We start from the raw sequence: 23,829 nt of genomic DNA on the forward strand, positions 1-23,829 counted from the left end.
GTGCTTTATTCACTATATCTGTAAAAATACATGACAAAACATTTCAGCTTGAATATTACCATGTTTGCAATAAAATTCAGCTTGACTCAATGCAACTAATTTCACTCAATATAATTACTGTAGTCTTAATATTTGCAATATACACTGTATGTTAGGTTTACAGCCCAAGGGCAAAACATTCTAAATTCAAAACTATAGAAAATGCAGTCAAAATAAACTTTTCACTCTACACCGTGTTCCACTCTGAGATGCCTCAATATATTTTTAATATTATTGAGTACCACATTCTACACTTTTTGTGAAGCAGACTGTATAGGTGATCCTACAGATTCCAGATCCTCAGTGGACTATAGCTGAAAGGCCTTAGACAGTGGCCTTTTCCTGTTTAACCTCAGCTGCAGCTGTTGTAAGTTTTATTGTGTCCCTCAGCACATAGTCCTGGAGCTTGACAGTCTGTTCATTATTTTCCTGATGAGTATAAGGTTCCAATTCTAGGGCTACCTTGTCAATCCTCTCTAATGCCTCCATGTTGTGTTTAAGATATGATGACCATCTGAGGTTGGTGGACGAGGCTCCCCATTGTAAGGTAAATAAAAGTATTGTTTCCAATTCCTTTACATGACTGCTGGGAATTTTTTAAGATGTCGAGAAAAACCTGCCAATCAGGAACATCGTGGGTGTGCATTAATTAGGAATCTGCCGTGTATGAGTAATGTCTTTATAACTTACTGCTGTGCGTGTGATATTCTATTCACAACAAAACCTTTTCTGAGGCTCCGGAAAATAAACTCACGTAGGATGTGGGATTTAGCAGGAAAGGTATGAATTCAGGAGGATAGATGTATTTTATTTTTATCTATTGGCTCGTTGGTATAAAGGTGCATACAACGGGGTGACACTCAGAAGGTATGAAGTGTCAGTTGCTGTGTAAACTTAACTTGACTGGGGCATCAGCATCTCTTCCTTGAAGGGTACTGGGGAATCATTGGATCAATTTTTCTCTTGATCCAGAGGCTTTCATGATATTTTTTTTCTCTGGCTCTGGGTCAAATTTACCAAATGTGAAAATTTGACATGGTAGGATAAAATCCTGCAATCTGCAGTTTTCCAACCATTACGCTGCTCAGTGCAAGATCGTGTTAACCGCATAGATTTCCAACTGCCCCTCACTCCAAACAGAATTGATACTGTGCAGAAGGAGACCCATTGTGTCTGTGCTATCCTTCCTGGGGAACACCTTTTTAGGCCATACCTTATATTAAGGTAAAGCGCCATAGTTGTCTGTTGCCCCATTGTGGCTCAAGCAAATGGTCATCCTCTCACATGAGTTGGATGGCTGTTGTAGCTCAGCGTTTTAGTGCTTGTGTCTTTAAGTCAGAAGATTATGGGTTCCAGTCCAACCCCAGGACTTCAGCATGTGATTCAAGCCAACGCTTCAGTGCCGTACCAATGACATGCTCCACTGCTGGAGCTGCCATCTCTTGCAAGAGATATTCCAGCAAGGCTCTGTCTGTTCTCTCCTTTGGGCATCAACATTTTCACAACATTATTGGAAGAACAGTAAGGTAGTTCTCCTTTGAGTCCTGACCAACAGTTAGTGCTCATTCACCTTTACTAAAGCAGATTACCTGGTCATCAGAAGAATTTATAATTTTGGGACCCAGCTGTGTACAATATTTGGCCACCATGTTTTCTTGTGTTGTGGCAGTGATCACACTGTAAGTAGTTGATTGATTCCAAAATCCTCTGGGCTGTCTTGAGAATGTGAAAATTGTGAGGTAATTCTAAATTCTTTCTGGGATTGTGTGTTTTGCAGCTCTGTGTCTGCAATTCAAGGAAGCTTCTTGTACGAGTCTGATCCTGTACTTTCTTAATCACAGCAAACAATATTCAGACACAAGTGCTCCCAGTTGGTCGTCCCCCTCTGACCAACTAAATACACATGATTGAATCTGCTCACTTCCCAATCTGTATTGCTTTGGGCAAAGTGTTTATTGACTGAGCTAGCAACACCGCTCTATGCCTCTGTTCCGGTCACTTTCATATTCACAATAATTTTAATTCACAAGAATGTTTAATTATTAAAGAGTGTGTAATTAAGTAATATTGTTTTGAGACTATGTGCCTTTATGTGATTCACAATTATATTTTGTTGGTGAATCTTCTCTAAGGCAGTCTTTTGAGATTGAGGATGACTCATATCCACTCTGGGTCTGGAATCTCTGATCAATCCATTGTGTCCTCTGCAGATTTTGCCCTGTGTGGGCAGTTGGAGTGTGATGGGTTGGATAAATGACTTGACTAAAGGTTTGTCTGCCCTCTTGACTTTGTCTCTGCATGTTCCTCACAAAATCTCTCTGTGTTTGGTATCTACCTGAATGAGTCTTCTCCATCTTGTTCAGTCACAATTCGGGGGGGTCTCCTGTCAGCATGTTTGACCTCTTCAGAGACATTCCCAAAACATTTCTGCTGTCCTGTTGGGAGCACTCCAAGTGGAGCAGTTGCTTGTAAAGCCTGATTTCAGGTAAATGATCAACATGTCAAGTCCAACAATATTTGTTTTGAATGAGTAACATTTTGATGTGGGGCAAGTTGACTTGGGAAGTGATGCTGCTGATCTATCGCCTTTCTTGTCACCAGATTTGGAGGATCTTGCAAGGGCACCACTAATGGTACTTATTTATGTCGCCTGTTTTAGGGTGTGGAGGAGCCCAAAGCAGGGAGGAACACACAAATCATTGCCTGGTAAACCTTTGCCTTAGTCTCAGTTTTGAGACATTGGTAATCAAAATCTTTGTTCCTCAGTCAGTCAGAGGCTCACTGGAGATGATAATTGAATTAATTGCGCAGAGGCTGGGATTCCGTCACCAAGTCACCTTTTAGCTACATGTGTACAGTGCATGGGCTTTGACCAGCCAGCTGAAAGCCAGTCTCTAGAATGAGGAGACTCTTTGAAACCCCTGTTTATTTGTCAGCCAGGGCTCCCTGATTGGCCCAGGTCAAAAAACCCAATCAGAGAACTCATAATCAGTGAGACCCAGCTCATTTTAATCACTACAATGATGAATTTCAAAATGGGTGCTGGTGAATATGAATATTAAGAAACACCATTAAGAATGAGAAGTGGGAAGCAGTTAGTTGGGTGATGATTTTCCTACACTAGAGCAATTGAAGAAATGTCTCTGACCAACTTGCTGGAAAAGAAATATTAGGGTTTACCGGGCTGAAGATGGCCATTTGACATGTTACACTTAATAACGTAGTTCAAAACTAATCTTCCTGACCTGCTCTATCCCCAAAGCTCTGCATCTCTCTCTCTTTCTCTGCTTGAAATATTTATTCAATTTCTTTTCTCCCTTGAATAACACAATGGGGTCCGATTCCACCACTCCCTTTGGCAAAACATTCCACATTCTGACAGTGTTCTGTCTAAAGAGGTTTCTGTGAGCCTTTCTTTTCATTCCCTGTAGCAATAGTTTTAAATTGATGACCCTTCATCTCTGACTTCCCAATAGAGGAAATGTAGTTCCATATACTGTATTAAAATCCTCATAATTTTAAAAATGTCTCTTAAATCTTCTCTTTGTCTTCCTGGCTTCAGTGGAAATTGTTCCGGTATATCAAGTTGCCCCTCAGAAGTATAGGTTTCCATCACTATTCTCATTTTAAGAGTCTGTGCTGTAGGATTTCAATGTCTTTAATGTCTTTTTATTTTGTAACAGCTGCCAAAAACTGCATGTAGGGTTTTAACTGGTGCCTAATCAGTGTTCTATATAAAATGAACATTATTTCTTTGCTGTTAGATGTCCTGTCACAACTTCTTTAGACCAGTACCAAGTATTGGCAGTTTTTTGATTTGCTGCGGGCTTTGGTTCAAAAATAACTAATTTGACCCTCAATTGGCAAAATGGAAGGGTAATGAGGCAATTTCCTGACATGACAAAGAGTGGAAGGGTAGGTGTTTAGAGGTTGAAAATCATGTCCAGATCTGGAGGACAGAGAGAGCTGTGTGGTCCAGATGATATTATCCTCTGTTGTGCCATCCTCTGGAATCAGGCAGCCATCAACTTGAAACAGATAGAAATATAGCCCTCCGAGGGGGAAGCTGGTATTGAACTTCAACTACCCATCCTCTGTAGTCTTCATAAATTGAGGAGATACTGAGTACTTTAAAGATACAATCTGCCTCAGCTCATGAGTTTTTTTATTGAGAAACCCCAACCTCCTGCTTATCTGAAGGTTACCCTAAAGAATGCTGCAGCACAGAACAAGGGGACATGGAACTGCTGCAGTGAATGATACAGCGGGGTCATCATTTTAATCGTATCAAATTCAAACCAGGCATTTCTCACAGAAATATCTCTATTCAATTTTGATGCTTGTGTTTTGATGGGTCTGTTTCACTTGCTGCATGGAAACTACATTAGCCCCACATCCCATGGTGTTCTTCAGTGAAAAGAAAGGAAATACTAAAAGGAGGGAACCATGCAGAATTGTAGCCCAAACAACAAGCTGCAGTCAGGCAAGATATGAAAGAAAGAGGAGGCAGAGGTACATGAGCATCAAGGTCTGTCAATGGCTGTGAGTGAAGGGTGGTCTGTGGGCCAAAGTCCCACTCCCTCTATAGAGAGATAATTAGTAATGGTTTAACCTTAAGGTCATTACATCGCAGGCAAAGAGAGAGGTTGAGAAGGAGGAACCTTCATTGGAGCATCAGTTGGAATGGGAGTGGACCCTGCACTGTTGGCACCATGCAGCCAACTGAGCTGGTCGTGCAATGCACGCGACCTGTTTCGATCATGTGTGTTCATTAAACTCAAAATCTCAGTAACAGTATTTGTCAGCTGCGGCTCCGTGGGTACTTAATTCTTCCCTCTCATGTTCTCCCCTCTTGAGTCATGAGGTTCTGGGTTCAAGTCCTGCTTGAGGGTGATTATGAAGGCTGTTGCTGCAGTGCAGTACTGAAGGAATACTTGACTGTCAGAATTTGGAGATGCCGGTTTTGGACTGGAGTGTACAAAGTTAAAAATCACACAACACCAGGTTATAGTCCAACAGGTTTAATTGGAAGCACTAGCTTTCAGAGCGCTGCTCCTTCATCAGGTGATTGTGGGCCACAATCATCTGATGAAGGAACAATGCTCCAAAAGCTAGCGCTTCCAATTAAACCTGTTGGACTATAACCTGATGTTGTGTGATTTTTAATTTTGACTGTCAGAGGTAATGCTTTTTGGATGAGACGTTAAATGGAGGCCCTATCTGTCTGCACTGGAGGATGTTAACAATCTCATGGCACTATTTTGAGGAACACCACAGGCATTCTCGCTCGATTTGAAGGAATGGCTTCTGATGATGGAACAATAATCTCGGGTATGGTCTCAGAAGTGGAGAAATGCAAGGATTATGGAGATAATGGCTATCATGAAGTTCACATCTCAGCTTTGATCCTGTGGAACTTCTCATGATAACAGTGCCCTTTAAGAAGCCCTTTCATAATAAAGCAACCCCTCACAGATGGACTAAAATGAGTTGTTATTAATTTGAGTTTTTGGGTGACAGGCATATGGATAAAGACTCAAAACTTCATGATTGATTTAATAAAAATAGAAAGTTTTTGTTTAAATCAATTACCATAATCTTGAAGATCTGATTTTAATGTAATAATGATCAAAGATGAGATTACAGTAAGATACAGAAGGACGGGTCATTTGGGCTGATCAGTGACAAATGCAACTCAATCCAGATAAATGTGAGGTGATGCATTTGGGCAGGGCGATCAAAGCAAGGGATCACATGATGCATGGTAGGACCCTGGGCAGCACTGAGCATCAGAAGGACCTTGGTGTGCATCTACACCGGCCCATTAAGGTAACGGGACAGGTAGATAAACTGGTTAAGAGGGCATATGGTATACTTGTCTTTATTAGCTAAGGCATAGAGTTTAAGACTGGGAGGTTATTCTTGAACTATGTAAAACGTTGGGCCACAGCTAGAGGATTGTGTTCATTTATATAATCCATATTATAGGAGGGATGTGATAGTGTTGGAGAGGGTGCAAAGGAGATTTACCAGGGTGCTGCCTGGGCTGGAGAGTATGAGTTATGAAGAGAGATTGTTTAGAACATAGAACAGTACAGCACAGTAACAGGCCGTATGGCCCACAATATCTGTGCTGACCATGATGCCAATCTAAGCTGGTCCCACATGTCTGCATATGGTCTGTATCCCTGTCATACCCTGCCTGTTCATGAGTCTTTCAAAATGCTTCATAAATGTTGCTGGCTGCTTTTCCAGGGAGCAGAAGAGACTAAGTGGGGACATGATTGGGATGTATAAAATTATGAGTGGCATAGACAAGATAACGAGGAAGGAAGCTTTTTTCTTGATCAACGAGCAGGGGGCATAGACTTAAGATAAGGGGCAGGAGAAAGTGAGGAAATATGTTTCCACCCAGAGTGTAGTGGGCTGGTAGGTGTAGGGAATGGTGGATAACTAGAGAAATTGAGGGTTTAGTTAAGAAAAAGAAGGAAGCATATGTCAGGTATAGATAGGATAGATTGACTGAATCCTTAGAAGACTATAAAGGCAGTACTTAAGAGGGAAATCAGGAGGGCAAAAATGGGACATGAGATAGCTTTGGCAAATAGGGTTAAGGAGAATCCAAAGGGTTTTACAAATACATTAAGGACAAAAGGGTAACTGGGGGAGAATAGCGCCCCCTCAAAGATCAGCAACGCAGCCTTTGTGTGAAGTCGTAGAAGATGGGGGAGATAGTAAACGAGTATTTTACATCAATGTTTACTGTAGAAAAGGACATGGCAGATATAGAATGTAGGGAAATAGATGGTGACATCTTAAAAAATATCCATATTACAGAGGAGGAAGTGCTGATGTCTTGAAATGCATAAAATTGGATAATCTCCAGGACCTGATCAGGTGTACGTTAGAAGCTAGGGAAGTGATTGCTGGGGCTCTTTATAGCCTTATGCTATAAATTCTGTGTCCTACAATCTCATACTCCACAACCACCTGATGAAGGAGCAGCAGTCCAAAAGCTAGTGTTTCCAAATAAACCTGTTGGACTATAACATGGTGTTGTGTGATTTTTACCTTTATTTACGAACAGCTGTGTCCACTTTTACACTTACCAAAAGCAACGACGTTCTTGACTTTACACTTAAATTCATAAGACTAGGAACTGGAATTTCTGTCATGTCCTTCCTGAAGATGTTGACTGAGTTATCGGTCATGCTTTTTTGACACATCGGTCATGTGTCTTTCAAAGTTAGGCATCAGTCTCAGGGTGTCCTCTTCCTGTTTCTTTGCTTCATGGGATGTAGATGTTGATGTCAAGTGTTGCCTGTCACTAACTGCCCTTTACTTAGCGTCTTGCTAGGGCCATTTCAGAGATTAATTCAGAGTCACCATGTTGCTATGTGTCTGGAGTCACATGCAGGCTAGATCGAATAGGTAGGCATTCCCTCTTCCCAAAATGATTTATTTTTTTATTTGCAACAATTGATGTTAGTTTCATGGTTACCATGAGTTTTTGATAGCAGATTTTTCCTTATGCATGGAATTTAAATTCTATGCATTGCTGTAGTGAGGTTGAACCCATGTCTCTGGGTCACTGTCTGTGGTTGTAGAATTATTAATCCATTGACGTTACCGTCTCTCCACCTTCGTCATACTATCGCCATTGTTTATATTTAATTGTCACTTCGTTGTACAGAGCTTGAATACAGGGTCAAGTAAAAGAGACATGCTGATGAAGTTATGCATTTTGCTGTCACCAGACAGAATCACAAGAATGCAAAATCTCAAAGGGAAAACATACTTAGTTTGAGGACTTTCCAAATGCAGCCTATCCAATATGGAATGAGCTGCCAGAGGAATTGGTGGAGGCTGGTACCATTGCAACATTTAAAAGGCATCTGGATGGGTACATGAATAGGAAGGGTTTAGAAGAATATGGTACAAATGGGACTAGATTAATTTAGAATATCTAGTTGGCGTGGATGAGTTGGACCAAAGGATCTGCACAGTTCTACGACTCTAATATCACTGAGATGGAACTGGGAAATGAGAATCACAATCTAATCTTACTCTCACTCTAAACCAGAGGCATTGTATCCACTTGAACCATCCACCTTACCGTCTCAGTTGAGATCTATTGAACCAGGGGGTTGGAAGCTAGGACCTTCCTAGTTTCCAGTGGCTGTACAATTGAACTCACCAAATAATTGCAGGAGCCACTAATTTAATGTTATTTTCATGTTTGTTGTCTTTTGGAAGTATTTTCAAAGCTTCGTTATTTTGGAGGTATTGCAGAGGAAGAAAACATTACAATCTACAGGGTCGTTCAGCATGAAATTGCTTTTCTCACTCAGCTGTCTAACCTGTCCCCCTCTGGGGTGATGTGTGCGCTAACTAACTCCAAGCTCTGGCTCATCACTTCTCTCAACTTCCCAAGTCCTCTCCTGAGACATGAATATAGCTTATATTTTATAAGTATCTGTTACTATGCCATAGGTTAAAAGGTTAATTTGATCCTCAACTCCACTTTTTTTTAGTGAAAACCACTTAGTCATTTAGCAATAGTTTAGGTCTTTTGCAATATGTTGTAAAATCACTTCAGATTGCCTTGTTCTTGTAAAAAGCTTTTAGCACCTTACTGTAAAAACAATTTTACATTTGCCTGTAGCCGTTTTGTCTCTCTCCATTAGTTTACAGCTTAACCATTCATTCTGCTGCAGAATGTCTTAAGGCTGATACTAAACGGTATGATTCTTCTTTAGCTCTAGTAATCCATATGCTCTTAAACTCCTGTTATTGATGATTTAGAGTTAGATATGCTTCTTTTATTTTAATTCTGAATGCTGTGCACAGACTTCACTTTTCTGAGTACAATATTGCATTCAGAGTTACTGAGAGATGGTGGTTGTATTGGTAATGTCATTGGGTTAGTAATTAGGAGGCTTAAACTAATGCTCTTGGGAATTGAGTTCAAATCCCAGCAAGGCAGCTGGTGGAATATGACTTCAATTAATCTGGAATTAAAAGCCAGTCTCAGTGGTGGTTAAACTTGTCTTTTTAAGAACCCAGCTGGTTCATTAATATCTTTTTAGTTGGTCTGGGCTACATTTGACAGCAGATGCACAGTATGTGGTTAACTGAGAATTGGCACCACCTCAGCTCAAAGGCAGTTAGGGACAGGCAACAGATTTTGGTGTGTTTGAACTCGTGTCTGTGGAACATTAACTGGGGTCTCTGGATGACAAGGCAATGAATGCCTTGCCTTGACTGACCCCTAAAAGAATGAGTAACCAGGAACACTTGAAGTACTTTGGCTTTTACTATCTTGAAGGAAGGCAACTTAGAAGTGACAGTGTGAAGGAAATAGCAAACAATATGCAGTAAGAAAATAAGGATCAGCTACCGACAATTTAACTCGTTCTGTTTTTGCGCACAGTAGGCATTGTCTTTGCTAACAGCTCTATTGGGGAAAGCTAAAACCTTAGCAACAATTCATCGATCAGTTGTATTGATGTCAATCAGTTGGCAAATTTGCTGCCTAATGTAGAACTGCAGCAACTCGCATTAAATAGTGTCTTCTCCAGGTACCAAAGTGCTTCACAAGAGTGAAGGTGGACATTGGGTTGGAGCAGAAAATCTAGGAAGGGGGGCTGAAGGCTCTGGATTTTAAAGAGGCTTTTAAGTATGAGGGAGTAAGTTGCGGTGCATTGAGACTTAGGGCAGAGGCTTCAGAAATGATGTGAAACACTCTGCTACTGATGGGAAAATGGAGAGTGGGGCATGTGAAGAGAAAGGTGTGCAGGAGCCAGACGATTGTAGGATATGGGTTGGAAAGTGAGCCGTACAGTTGGTGCTTCCCAAGTTCAGTTCAAAGTCTGTGCCACACTGGGCTGTCTCAGAGGGTGTCATAATGAGCCTCAGTGCTCTGGGCAGCAAAGCCACCAAGTATTGTACTCTTGATCCCTCAATTAAAGTAAACATAAGTTGATGGGGCTAGATGTTGGGTGAGGACAAGGTTGGGTTCCAGCCAACTGACCTCTGATGCCCATTATCTAGACTCTCGTGAGAATTGAATACTTTGTGGAGGTAGCATGTTCAGTTACTTGTGGGTTTGTGGTACCGTAGGACACCAGTGTTGTCAGGAAAGGAGCACATAAAAAAAAAACTGAAGGGGAAATAAATGTACCATTGCTACTCATATTTTAAAAATTGGTCTATATTGATCAGTCTTGTGCCTAACACTGAGCATTACTGGATTAACCAGATCTTGAATTAGCAATTCTGACTGTGATTTGACTGTGTTGAAAGGTCAATAACCTTTGTCTAATAACCCACCTTCATTAGTGTTCAGCTCCATCGCTAATAGTCATTACCTGTCTACCGTGGTGAGGAATAGGGTTCAAAGGTCAGCACAGCTGCACATTATTTAAGTGACACCACTTGTTCTGCACCACCCTCCCCCAACCAACATCCCTTCCCCTCCCTAAAGAGAATCAATAACGCTGTAATTTAACATTAATAGAGATGGCTGGTAGAATGAGCTACATGATGCTGTATTTGATCCAGACAGTGTAGCAATTTTCACTTTGGTTGAAGATTAGATCAGAAAATCAGTACCTTATATTTGATTTTAAATATCTGTTACATACTTGTGTGCTCGATATTACTGGAATGAGTTTGAGTCCTCGCTTGATAGATGGGAGAGAAATATTACTGTTACTACACAGGAGTCAAACTGGGTTAATCCACAATGTTTCAAGTAGCCGTTCTTGATTGACTAACTAGACGGGTTATATGTTATCTTAATGTGCTGGAACTTGGACTGAGGTTCTGCTCACTCCAATTCAGGAGAAAGGGTGGTGGTCAGTTCTCCCCAGGGTGGAGATGGTCTCAGCTGGGAGGACAAAGCTGGAAGTTTGTCAGTTGTGCACCTTTGGTTGGTTACACCGATACTATGACGGAGCCCCGAAAACATGCCTCCTGCTGACAAACACAGGTGCTCCATGACTTTTGTTATGTTCGCTGCTTCCCTGTGGGGGTCAGAGAGTGTACAATTTGCATCAACACTCAGTAACTCTTCTTGTTGTTAATTGCCCTTCTTACTTTTCGGTAGCAGTGGGTTTCTGCCTGTTCAGATGACCAGAGGGTAAGGATGCATCAGCTGTATTACCATGTGGCATTTGAATAAAGAACAAAGAAAGCTACAGCACTGGAATAGGCCCTTCGGCCCTCCAAGCTTGTGCCGATCTAGATGCTTTATCTAAACCTGTCGCTTATTTTCTAAGAGTCTGTATTCCACTGTTCCCTGCTCATTCATGTATTGTCAAAATGCATCTAAAGTGACACTATTGTGTCTACCTCTACCACCTCTGCTGGCAATGTGTTCCAGGCATCCTTTCCACACATGTTTCCTTTAAACCTTTTGCCTCTCACTTTGAACTTGTGACCACTAGTAATTCCCCTACTCTGAGGAAAAGGCTTCTTGCTATTCACCCTGTCTGTACCTTTCATGATTTTGTAGACCTCAATCAGGTCCGCCTCAACCTCTGTCTTTCTAATGAAAATAATCCTAATCTACTCAACTTTTCTTCATAGTTAGTGCCCTCCATCCCAGGCAACATCCTAGTGAACCTCCTCTGCACCCTCTCCAAAGCATCCACGTCCTTCTGGTAATGTGGCGACCAGAACTGTACTCAGTATTCTAAATGTGGTCAAACCAAAGTCTTATACAACTGTAACATGTCCTGCCAGCTTTTGTACTTAATATCCAGTCCTAAGAAAGAAAGCATGTCATATGTCTTCTTGATCACTCTATTAACTTACGTTGCCACCTTCAGGGAACAATAGACCTGAACACTTGGATCTTTCTGTATGTCAATTTTTCCATGACTTTTCTATTTAATGTATAGTTCGCTTTTGAGTGGATCTTCCAAAATGCATCATCTCACATTTTCCCGGATTGAACTCCATCTACCATTTCTTTGCCCAACTCTCCAATCTATCTGTATTCTGCTGTATTCTCTGACGGTTCCCTTCACTGTTGAAAATGTGTTGCTGGTTAAAGCACAGCAGATCAGGCAGCATCCAAGGAACAGGAAATTCGACGTTTCGGGCCAGAGCCCTTCATCAGGAATGAGGAGAGTGTGCCAGGCAGGCTAAGATAAAAGGTAGGGAGGAGGGACTTGGGGGAGGGGCGATGGGGATGTGATAGGTGGAAGGAGGTCAAGGTGAGGGTGATAGGCCAGAGTGGGGTGGGGGCGGAGAGGTCAGGAAGAAGATTGCAGGTTAGGAGGGCGGTGCTGAGTTGAGGGAACCGACTGAGACAAGGTGGGGGGAGGGGAAATGAGGAAACTGGAGAAATCTGAGTTCACTCCTTGTGGTTGGAGGGTTCCCAGGTGGAAGATGAGGCGCTCCTCCTCCAGCCGTCGTGTTGTTATGTTCTGCCGATGGAGGAGTCCAAGGACCTGCATGTCCTCGGTGGAGTGGGAGGGAAGAGTTAAAGTGTTGAGCCACGGGGTGGTTGGGTTGGTTGGTCCGGGCGTCCCAGAGGTGTTCTCTGAAGTGTTCCGCAAGTAAGCGGCCCGTCTCCCCAATATAGAGGAGGCCACATCAGGTGCAGCGGATGCAATAGATGATGTGTGTGGAGGTGCAGGTGAACTTGTGGCGGATATGGAAGGATCCCTTGGGGCCTTGGAGGGAAGTGAGGGAGGAGGTGTGGGCGCAAGTTTTACATTTCCTGCGGTTGCAGGGGATGGTGCTGGGAGTGGAGGTTGGGTTGGTGGGGGGGTGTGGACCTGACGAGGGAGTCACGAAGGGAGTGGTCTTTGCGGAACGCTGATAGGGGAGGGGAGGGAAATATATCCCTGGTGGTGGGGTCTGTTTGGAGGTGGCGGAAATGACGGCGGATGATACGTTGTATACGGAGGTTGGTAGGGTGGTAAGCGAGAACCAGTGGGGTTCTGTCTTGATGGCGGTTGGAGGAGCGGGGCTCAAGGGCGGAGGAGTGGGAAGTGGAGGAGATGCGGTGGAGGGCATCGTCGATCACGTCTGGGGGGAATCTGCGGTCCTTGAAGAAGGAGGCCATCTGGGCTGTACGGTGTTGGAACTGGTCCTCCTGGGAGCAGATGCGGTGGAGACGAAGGAATTGGGAATATGGGATGGAGTTTTTACAGGGAGCAGGGTGGGAGTAGGTGTAGTCCAGGTAGCTGTGGGAGTCAGTCGGTTTATAGTAGATGTCTGTGTTGAGTCGGTCGCCCGAGATAGAGTTGGAAAGGTCTAGGAAGGGGAGGGAGGAGTCTGAGACGGTCCAGGTGAATTTGAGGTCGGGATGGAAGGTGTTCGTAAAGTTGATGAACTGTTCAACCTCCTCGTGGGAGCACGAGGCAGCGCCGATACAGTTATCGATGTAGCGGAGGAAAAGGTGGGGGGTGGTGCCAGTGTAGTTGCGGAAGATGGACTGTTCCACATATCCTACGAAGAGACAGGCATAGCTGGGGCTATAGTCAGCTATGCCTGTCTCTTCGTAGGACAGTTATGCCTGTCTCTTCGTAGGATATGTGGAACAGTCCATCTTCCGCAACTACACTGGCACCACCCCCTACCTTTTCCTCCGCTACATCGATGACTGTATCGGCGCTGCCTCGTGCTCCCACGAGGAGGTTGAACAGTTCATCAACTTTACTAACACCTTCCATCCCGACCTCAAATTCACCTGGACCGTCTCAGACTCCTCCCTCCCCTTCCTAGACCTTTCCAACTCTATCTCGGGCGACCGACTCAACACAGACATCTACTATAAACCGACTGACTCCCACAGCTACCTGGACTACACCTCCTCCCACCCTGCTCCCTGTAAAAACTCCATCCCATATTCCCAATTCCTTCGTCTCCACCGCATCTGCTCCCAGGAGGACCAGTTCCAACACCGTACAGCCCAGATGGCCTCCTTCTTCAAGGACCGCAGATTCCCCCCAGACGTGATCGACGATGCCCTCCACCGCATCTCCTCCACTTCCCGCTCCTCCGCCCTTGAGCCCCGCTCCTCCAACCGCCATCAAGACAGAACCCCACTGGTTCTCACCTACCACCCCACCAACCTCCGTATACAACGTATCATCCGCCGTCATTTCCGCCACCTCCAAACGGACCCCACCACCAGGGATATATTTCCTTCCCCTCCCCTATCAGCGTTCCGCAAAGACCACTCCCTTCGTGACTCCCTCGTCAGGTCCACACCCCCCACCAACCCAACCTCCACCCCCGGCACCTTCCCCTGCAACCGCAGGAAATGTAAAACTTGCGCCCACACCTCCTCCCTCACTTCCCTCTAAGGCCCCAAGGGATCCTTCCATATCCGCCACAAGTTCACCTGCACCTCCACACACATCATCTATTGCATCCGCTGCACCCGATGTGGCCTCCTCTATATTGGGGAGACGGGCCGCCTACTTGCGGAACGCTTCAGAGAACACCTCTGGGACGCCCGGACCAACCAACCCAACCACCCCGTGGCTCAACACTTTAACTCTCCCTCCCACTCCACCGAGGACATGCAGGACCTTGGACTCCTCCATCGGCAGAACATAACAACACGATGGCTGGAGGAGGAGCGCCTCATCTTCCACCTGGGAACCCTCCAACCACAAGGAGTGAACTCAGATTTCTCCAGTTTCCTCATTTCCCCTCCCCCCACCTTGTCTCAGTCGGTTCCCTCAACTCAGCACCGCCCTCCTAACCTGCAATCTTCTTCCTGACCTCTCCACCCCCACCCCACTCTGGCCTATCACCCTCACCTTGACCTCCTTCCACCTATCACATCCCCATCACCCCTCCCCCAAGTCCCTCCTCCCTACCTTTTATCTTAGCCTGCCTGGCACACTCTCCTCATTCCTGATGAAGGGCTCTGGCCCGAAACGTCGAATTTCCTGTTCCTTGGATGCTGCCTGACCTGCTGTGCTTTAACCAGCAACACATTTTCAACTGTGATCTCCAGCATCTGCAGACCTCACTTTTTACTCGGTTCCCTTCACTGTCTGCTACTCCAGTGTCATCTGCAAATTTGCTAATAAGACCACCTATACCTTCCTCCAAATCATTTATGTATATTGCAAACAACATTGGTCCCTACACGATCTCTATGGAACACCAGTGGTAGCAGTTCTCCATTTTGAGAAACTTCCTTCCACGACTATTCTCTGTCTTATGTTGCCAGTTCTTTATCCATCTGGCTAGTACACCCTGGACCCCATGCAATTTCAATTTCTCCATCAGCCTACCATGGGGAACCTTAGCAAACACCTCACTGAAGTCCATGTATATGACATCATCAATTAACTTTGTCACTTCACCAAAGAATTCTATTAAGTTGGTAAGGCATGACCTTCCCTGCACAAGACTGTGTTGCATATCACTGATAAACCCATTTTCTTCCAAATGGGAATAGATCCTATCCCTCAGTATCTTGTCAGGCAGCTTCCCTACCACTGATGTCAGGCTCACCAGTTTATAATTACCTGGACTATCCCTGTTACCCTTCTTAAAGAAGGGAACAACATTGGCAACTCTCTCGTCCTCTGGGACCTCACCCGTGTTCATAGAACATAGAACAATACAGCACAGAACAGGCCCTTCAGTCCTCGATGTTATTCTGACGTGTGAATTAGTCTAAGCCCATCCCCTACATTATCCCATCATTATCCATGTGCTTATCCAAAGATTGTTTAAATGTCCCTATAGTGGCTGAGTTAACTACATTGGCAGGCAGGACATTCCACACCCTTACCACTCTCTGAATAAAGGACCTGCCTCTGACATCTGTCTTAAATCTATCACTCCTCATTTTGTAGCTATGCCTCCTTGTACAAGCCAACATCATCATCCTAGGAAAAAGACTCTTACTGTCTATCCTATCTAATCCTCTGATCATCTTGTATGTCTCTATCAAATCCCCTCTTAGCCTTCTTCTCTCCAATGAGAACAGACCCAAGTCTCTCAGCCTTTCCTCATAAGACCTTCCCTCCAGACCACGCAATATCCTGGTAAATCTTCTCTGCACCTTTTCCAGTGCTTCCACACCCTTCCTGTAATGGGGCGACCAGTACTGTACCACAATATTCCAAGTGCAACTGCACTATCGTTTTGTATAGTTGCATGGACTCCAACATCCCTCTGCACATCCACACTAAAGAATCTTTCCATTGACTCAATATTCTGCCTTCCTGTTATTCTTCCCAAAATGTATGTCCTCACATTTATCTGCATTGAACTCCATTTGCCAAATTCTCAGCCTAATTCTGAAATTTAACCAAGTCCCCCTGCAACCTGCAACATTCTTCCACGCTGTCCAATACTCCACCGACTTTAGTGTCATCTGCAAACTTACTAACCCATCCACCTGCATCCAAGTCATTTATAAAAATGACAAACAGCAGTGGTCCCAAAACAGGTCCCATTCAAGGATGGTGCAAAGATATCTGTTAAGGCCGCAGCTATTTCCTCTCTTGCATCCTTCAGTAACATGGGATAGATTCCATTCAGACCTGGGGACTTCTCCACCTTAACTCCTTTTAGAATACCCAACACTTCCTCCCTCCTTATGCTGATTTGACCTAGAGTAATCAAACATCTATCCCTAACCTCAACATCCATCATGTCCCTCTCCTTGGTGAATACAGATGCAAAATACTTGTTAAGAATCTCACACATTTTCTCTGATTCCATGCATAACTTCCCTCCTTTGCCCTTGAGAGGGCCAATCCTTTCTCTAGTTGCCCATTTGCTCCTTATAAATGAATAAAAGGCTTTGGGATTTTCCTCAACCCTGTTTGCTAAAGATATCTCATGATGCCTTTTAACTCTCTTAATTACTCGTTTCAGATTGGCCCTACATTCCTGATATTCTTCCAAAGCTTTGTCTGTTTTCAGTCGCCTAGACCTTATGAATGCTTTCTTTTTCCTCTTAGCTAGTCTCATAATTTTGCCTGTTATCCATGGTTCCCTAATCTTGTCCTTTCTATTCCTCATTTTCACAGGAACATGTCTCTCTGCACTCTAATCAACTTCTCTTTAAGAGCCTCCCACATATCAAATGTGGATTTACCTTCAAACAGCTGCGCCCAATCTACATTCCCCAGCTCCTGCCAAATTTTGGTATAGTTGGACTTCCCCCAATTTAGCACTCTTCCTTTAGGACCACGCTCACCTTTGTCTATGAATAGCTAAAACTTACGGAACTGTAATCACTATTCCCAAAGTAATCCTCTCCTGAAACTTCAACCACCTGGCCAGGCACATTCCCCAACACCAGGTCCCGTATGGCCCCTTCCCAAATTGGACTATTTATATGTTGCTCTTTTATTATTTCACTTCCTCTCTTCGACTTGCTTTTATTTTAATGTTTTCTAATCTCTGTTCGGCAATGTTGGATTTGAACCTGAGCTTCCTGGCTCAGGGGTAGGGTCACTACCACTACGTTGCCTGTGCTCTGCTGTGCCACCCACTGGTAACATATAACATTTTTTTATTAACCTATCTTTTCTAATCAACCTGTTCAGAGATGTTATTACAGACCTTTGGACCAGATGGACCTTTCAGCACAGGGGTAGGGATGCTACCACTGTGCCACAATAGGGCCCTACTGGTAACACTTTTGTTTTAATTTAACTTAATTTTCTAATCAACCTGTTTAAAGATGTTACTTCAGACCTGTGGAGCAGGTGGGATTTGAACATAGGCTTCTGAGGCTAGGGGTAGGGTTACTATCACTGTCCCATAAGAGGGCCCTACGTGTTCCACATTAAAAATAGAATTAACAGTAAAAACAGCTGGTTGGAATTTAATGCTCAAATTCAAGGGATGCAAGGGAGGGATTGTTCATCTTGCTCCATACAAATTCCTTGCTTTGTTCTCTCTGGTCTCCGAGTATAACAATATAATTCAGCGCCATCATCAGTTATCCTTGTTGCCAACCATCTGGTGTCCTGTGCATTTTTCGGTGCCAACTGTCTGGTGTCCTCCATGACTCACAATGCAAATAGTCTGGTACCCTGTGAGTAATTCTCTGCCAGTTCTCTGTTGTCCTCTGTGGCTGGGGTCCTGCGTGTAACTCATTACCAGACTCTGGTGACCTCCACATTACAGACGAACAAACATCTAGTGCACTGTATATAAGTCAGTGGCAGCATCTGGTGCCCTGTGTGTAACACATTGCAAGCCATCTGGCGTCTTGTGTATAACTCTCTTGCCCTGTATAACTCATTGCCAACTATCCAATGCCCTGTGCATGAGTCACTGCCAACCATCTGTTGTTCTACATATAATATACTACCAGCTATCCAGTGCCCATGCAATTGATTACCAGCTGTCTAGTGCCCTGTGTATAACTCTCTGCCAGTTCTTTAATACCCTTTGTATAACTTGTTGCCAGTTCTCTAATACCCTGTGTATCCCTGGCTGCTAGTTTGCTACATCTCTGTATATGACTCACTGCTAGTCTTCAGTTCTCCAACTCCAAAACTTAATACAGTCAACCATGTCCTTGACTCACACCTGCTAATTGGCTACTATTTTAGATAAGGCACATTTCTGGCTGCCTTTATATACGTCAGAGAAAATAACTATGAGATGTTACCTGGTGTGATTCAATATTGTGGATTGGTCCTTTAGGACAGGGAAGATCATTGAACTGGCTAAAGGATACTGAGTGACCTGCACCTTGGAGGAAGAAAGTCAGCATTATGATCTGGCAACCACTTTTAGAACATAAAAATGAAGAAATAGGAGCAGCAAGGGCTGAAGTAACACCACAGAGACCAGCATCCCATCACCAGGCCATGGTTTATTTACATGAGTGTAGTTCTTTACACTGATTCAGCTCTCAGAGTGAACAGAACCTCTGACACTCTTGTTTATTTTTTTTTTACAAGGTGCACAAATCTTTATTCAATTTCCACCACCAGGAAGATCGGAAAACACCCGAGTGGCCAGTGACAAGCAGTGCCCTTCACATCAAAGGGCAATGCTGTATGAACATTCCTTTTTATTTTATTTTGTTTCTTTATTTTTTTTGTGCAAGTGCGAGACGCAGTGAGAGACACAAAGTGCACAAATCTTTATTTAATTTCCACCACCAGGAAGAAAGGAAACACCCGAGTGGCCAGTGACAAGCAGTGCCCTTCACATCAAAGGGCAATGCTGTGTGATCAAACAGTGAAGGGGAGGGCAGGGACTAAATCAAAATAGAGTTGGAGGGGGAGACACTCTTGTTTACATCTGTCAGACAGGGCTCCCTGATTGGACCAAATTAACAGCTCATATTCTGTGAGGTCCACTTGACCTCGTTACAATCACTACAATGGACAAACTGTCGTTTTGAACATTTACCAACATTCAATGAATCAAGACTGATTTTGTGTGTCATTGCAAAGTTCCATCCCTGCCTCCAAATTGCTAGAGTCTCTTATTATAACAGAGATTCTCTTAGTGCCAAAAATCAATTGAACTTAGTCTTGACAGTATTTAACGATTGAGCATCCATGACCCCATGGATTTCAAAATGTTTGCTTCCTTTCGTGTGAAGGAATTTCTTTCCTCATCCTTAGTCTGAAATTATCAACCTTTTATTCAGAATTAGAAAATGGCTACATGCCCTTTTGAGTCAAAACTGGGTTGGATTTGACGTCGATGCCTCCTGTGGTTGAATAGCCTGCCAGTAATCTCCTTAGAGGGAGAGCGGGCGAAGCAGCATGACTGATGTGGTTTTACATTTAGAAGCAATTAATAAAATCATGTATGAAATATAAAAGACCAATAGGCTCGTTAAATCAGCTCTGTTTTGTCATGAATTCTATCCCAAACATTTAATCTCATGAGGAAAAAGTTTATATAAATTATTTCATGATCACTAAAAGTTGTTAAGCAAATACCAAAATACTTCCTGAACTAAATCCTCAGCATTCATTGCTGGCATGCTGCCTCCTACAGTAAATGTTTTGCCTCCACAGGTAGCAATCCTATGCTCCAGCCCACCAAACAATTTTCCAGTCACATAGGACTCTGCTGGCTCAGAACAGTATTCACAGAATGCACTTCCATTTATTTAGCTTCAACTGTACATCACACTCCTTCCAACTGAGGCAAGTTTTACAAAGAAAGAAATACTTTGCACTTCTCATGACCTTGGGTTCTCCTAACAGTCTGATAATTGAATCCCAAGCTAGATAATGAAGTCTGAAGCGAGACACAATTCCTTCTCTTGATGCTTGGTGTATTTGCAGAGTGCGATTGCATCTACCACTCGCTCAGTAACCCTAGCAGTCTGTCTTTAGTTATTTTTAATCAACTTGTTCAGACATGCTGTGAGACACCTCTGAGCCTTGACCCTAGAACTTCAGGTGTAGAGGTAGAGACGATACCATTATGTTACAAGATCTTAGTGGTCTCTCTTTTTTAATGAAACAGCCTCCAAATTGCCAGTGCGACCAATGACATTAACAGGCACTGCCCACGAAAGGGAAAGAATAGAAGGAGGGAAGGGATTAAATTGAAATGGAACAAGATCAGAAATTGCTGAAGAAACTCAGCAGGTCTGGCAGCATCAGTAGAGAGGGAGTCAGAGTTAACGTTTCAAGCTCAGTGACCCTTTGTTCAGAACTGAGTTTGAGTCATTGGAATCCAAACACTATCTTGGTCTCTCTCTCTCTCTCTCTCTCTCTGTCTCTCCACAGATGCTGCCAGACCTGCTGAGTTTGTCCAGCAATTCCTGTTTGCATGTCAGATTTGTAACATCTGCAGTTTGTGGTTTTAAATTAAAATGGAGTTGGAAATAAGGCATTCCACCTGCTGTGATGCCCACCTCTCTGAAGGCATCAAGAGTGTTGGTCAACATCACGTGCTCCATCTCTAAGGACTTCCAAGCACAAACGTAGCCACAGAGGAAGGGCAGGCAATAGGGGGCTAATGATCTTCTTTCATCACATACTGCATGAACCTGTTGCTGGCTACTTTGGCCAGGATCATGCCCCTAGTGTCTCTTTAAGTATTTTCCAGTCATCTTGTTCAGAGATATCATAACCCCCCTCTGGAGCAGGTGGGACTTGAACCCAGGCCTCCTCACTCAGAAGTAGGGACACTACCACTATTCCATAAACATCCTTACTGATAACTCTAAATACTAAATGAATTAATACCCTTCACCCATGTATCTTTACAATATTGTTAACATTGTCTGTAGCCAACAAAATATTTCTTGAATATAGTGATTGATGGAACGCATACAAATGTGACAGTCAGTATGGGTCCAGAAATGTACCACAAATAGCAGTCAATAAAGTGATCATCATTGATGTTGGCCAGACAATTATCTTGCTCTTCTTGGCTAATTGCTGTGGGATTTTAACAGTACCTCGATTTGTCATCACATCTGGAAGAAGGAGCTTCGGCCTGTGCGTGGTACTGCACTGGGGTGTCTAAATCTCTTGTTGTAATTTCTGGGGATGGATTTGAATCTGCAACCTCCTAACTCAGGAGATGAGAGCCCCATCACTGAGTCACGGCTGAAGGCAAGCAATTGTGAGGCATAGTCAAGATGTAGAAGGAGAGCAAAGTTGGAAATTGGCCAATACGGTTCGTGGGACCTAGAGGACTCAAAATACAATATTTTGCCATATTCATGGATTTGGATGCATGGAATTGTGAAACTCCGAAGTGGGAATGGCTAGAGCATATTTAATATTTTCTCAAATAAATAAAATCAATATTCTTTGGAACTCTTTTATCTAACCCTTGTTGTTCAGATGTGAAGACGATTGTTCTGATCCTGTAGACCACCATATTTCTTTTAAAATATTGGGAGGAATTGATGGAATGGTTGATTTGGCAATTCCAGTGCTGATATCCTGGAGCTTATATGAGCATAGAATTTAGGATTAGGTTGTTCAGTCCCTTGAATCTGCTCCCCCATTCATTAAGATCACGGGGTCTGATCTATTTATTCAATACTCCACGTTCAGATCTTTCCCGAATAAACCTTGATTACTCTGCCTCATAATAATCCACTAGGAGAAAGTGAGGACTGCTTATGCTGGAGATCAGAGTTGAGAGTGTGATGCTGGAAAAGCACAGCAGGTCAGGCAGCATCCGAGGAGTAGGAGAATCGACGTTTTGGGCAAGAGTCCTTCATCAGGAATACCCGAAATGTTGATTCTCCTGCTCCTCAGATGCTGCCTGACCTGCTGTGCTTTTCCAGCATCACACTCTCGACTCGTAATAATCCACCTCTGCTTTAAGAAATATTCACTGAGCCCCACCACCAGAGAGTTCCAAAGATGTGCAGCATTTCTCTTTGTCTCTGTCCGAAAAACCACACCAATTCTTGGTGCCTCAACCAAAGGCTCCTAGTTCTGGGTTTACCCACAGAAGCAAACATCTTTTCCACATCCACGTTGTCAAGACCTTTCGGGATCTTTGATACTTCATTCAAATCATCCCTCCCTCTTCCAAATTCCAGTGGAAACAAACCCAGTTTTGGGGTTTTCAAAACAACCTACTGTTTGCATTTTATCTAGTAATTTAAGCTTGCTCAATCACTTTACCGGGGTCAGGGACAAAATTCTCAGATTTGAAAATGAGATTTTTTTTCCTCTCCCAGGGAATTGTGAATGTGGAGGAAAGTAGAAGGTCATATGAGATTGTAGTATCTGATGAATGGACCTCATGATCTGCTGTAATCTTCTTTCTTTTTAACCTATCTTTTATTAAACATTGTAGTGTGATGCAATGAAATCTCATTTGATTATTTTGGTTTGTTTCTCATACAATACTTCTGTTCCTCCAGGCTGTGCCTTCCTTACATACTGTGCAAGAGAGTCTGCTATCAAGGCACAGAATGCATTACATGAGCAGAAGACACTGCCTGGGGTAAGTTGATACATTGTTGAATAGATTCATATTACGGTATTTCTCTTCTTTTCTCGTTTGCTGTTTGTTTTGTTTTCTGAACTGGATACTAACACTTTTCTTTTTCTGTAAACCAGCTTGTAGGTTAACAGACCTTAACCAGCTCCATCACTTTGTTTACAGCCGAGTGCGGCTGGAATATGTGTTTTCCTGGAGGCTTCATTGTAATTAATGTAAAGTAGACATCCCTCAGGGATAATTTTAGTCTGGGTAACTGCAGGAGATTATGATTAAAGGGCTGTTTTGAGGCCAACTGCTTCTGGTTTTTATTGGCATTGCAAATTTTCAGTACAACCAATCTGAGACCAATTTAGCATTATACGTACAAAAATATAGCAACTGGTCCTCTTGCATGTTTGTGGTTCAACTTCAACTCTAGCCTTCGGTCACTGGGTGGCTGGACTAGCTTCTCTATATTCATATGTTCTGGTGCATCGTCTCGAGTAACAAATAAACCTATCTCAATTTTACCTTAAAGATAGGCACCATTTTAAAAATTTCAGACTGAGGTGATGGGAGTTTCTTACTTGAGAGGGTCATGAATGTTTGGAATTCTCAAGCTTGTAGAGCAGTAGAAGCTTGATCACTGAATATATTCCGAACTGAGATAGACAGATTTTTGACCTAATGGGGGTGGGGGTGTGAAGGTTTAAGGGGAACATTGCAGGAGCTGAGGCCAATGTCAGATTAGACAAGTGTTAGGTGCATTAGTCAGAGGGAAATGGATCTGGGTGAGTTACTCTTCGGCGGGTCGGTGTGGACTGGTTGGGCCGAAGGCCCTGTTTCCACACTCTAAGGAATCTGATCTAATCTAATCATATTGAACGATGCAGCAGATTC

General features: G+C 43.4%; 1 protein-coding gene across 32 annotated transcripts in view; it reads left to right on the plus strand.

The window, feature by feature from the left end:
- LOC132828805 (CUGBP Elav-like family member 4) overlaps window positions 1-23,829 on the plus strand; it is a 466,645-nt gene that overhangs the window by 23,682 nt on the left and 419,134 nt on the right. For all 32 annotated transcript variants that reach the window (XM_060845925.1, XM_060845939.1, XM_060845929.1 and 29 more), the window contains exon 2: window positions 22,868-22,950. In XM_060845925.1, the coding sequence (XP_060701908.1) occupies window positions 22,868-22,950 (83 nt within the window). The remainder of the gene's footprint in view (window positions 1-22,867; window positions 22,951-23,829) is intronic.

Source organism: Hemiscyllium ocellatum, chromosome 28 (genome assembly GCF_020745735.1).
Source record: "Hemiscyllium ocellatum isolate sHemOce1 chromosome 28, sHemOce1.pat.X.cur, whole genome shotgun sequence".
NCBI lineage: Eukaryota > Metazoa > Chordata > Chondrichthyes > Orectolobiformes > Hemiscylliidae > Hemiscyllium > Hemiscyllium ocellatum.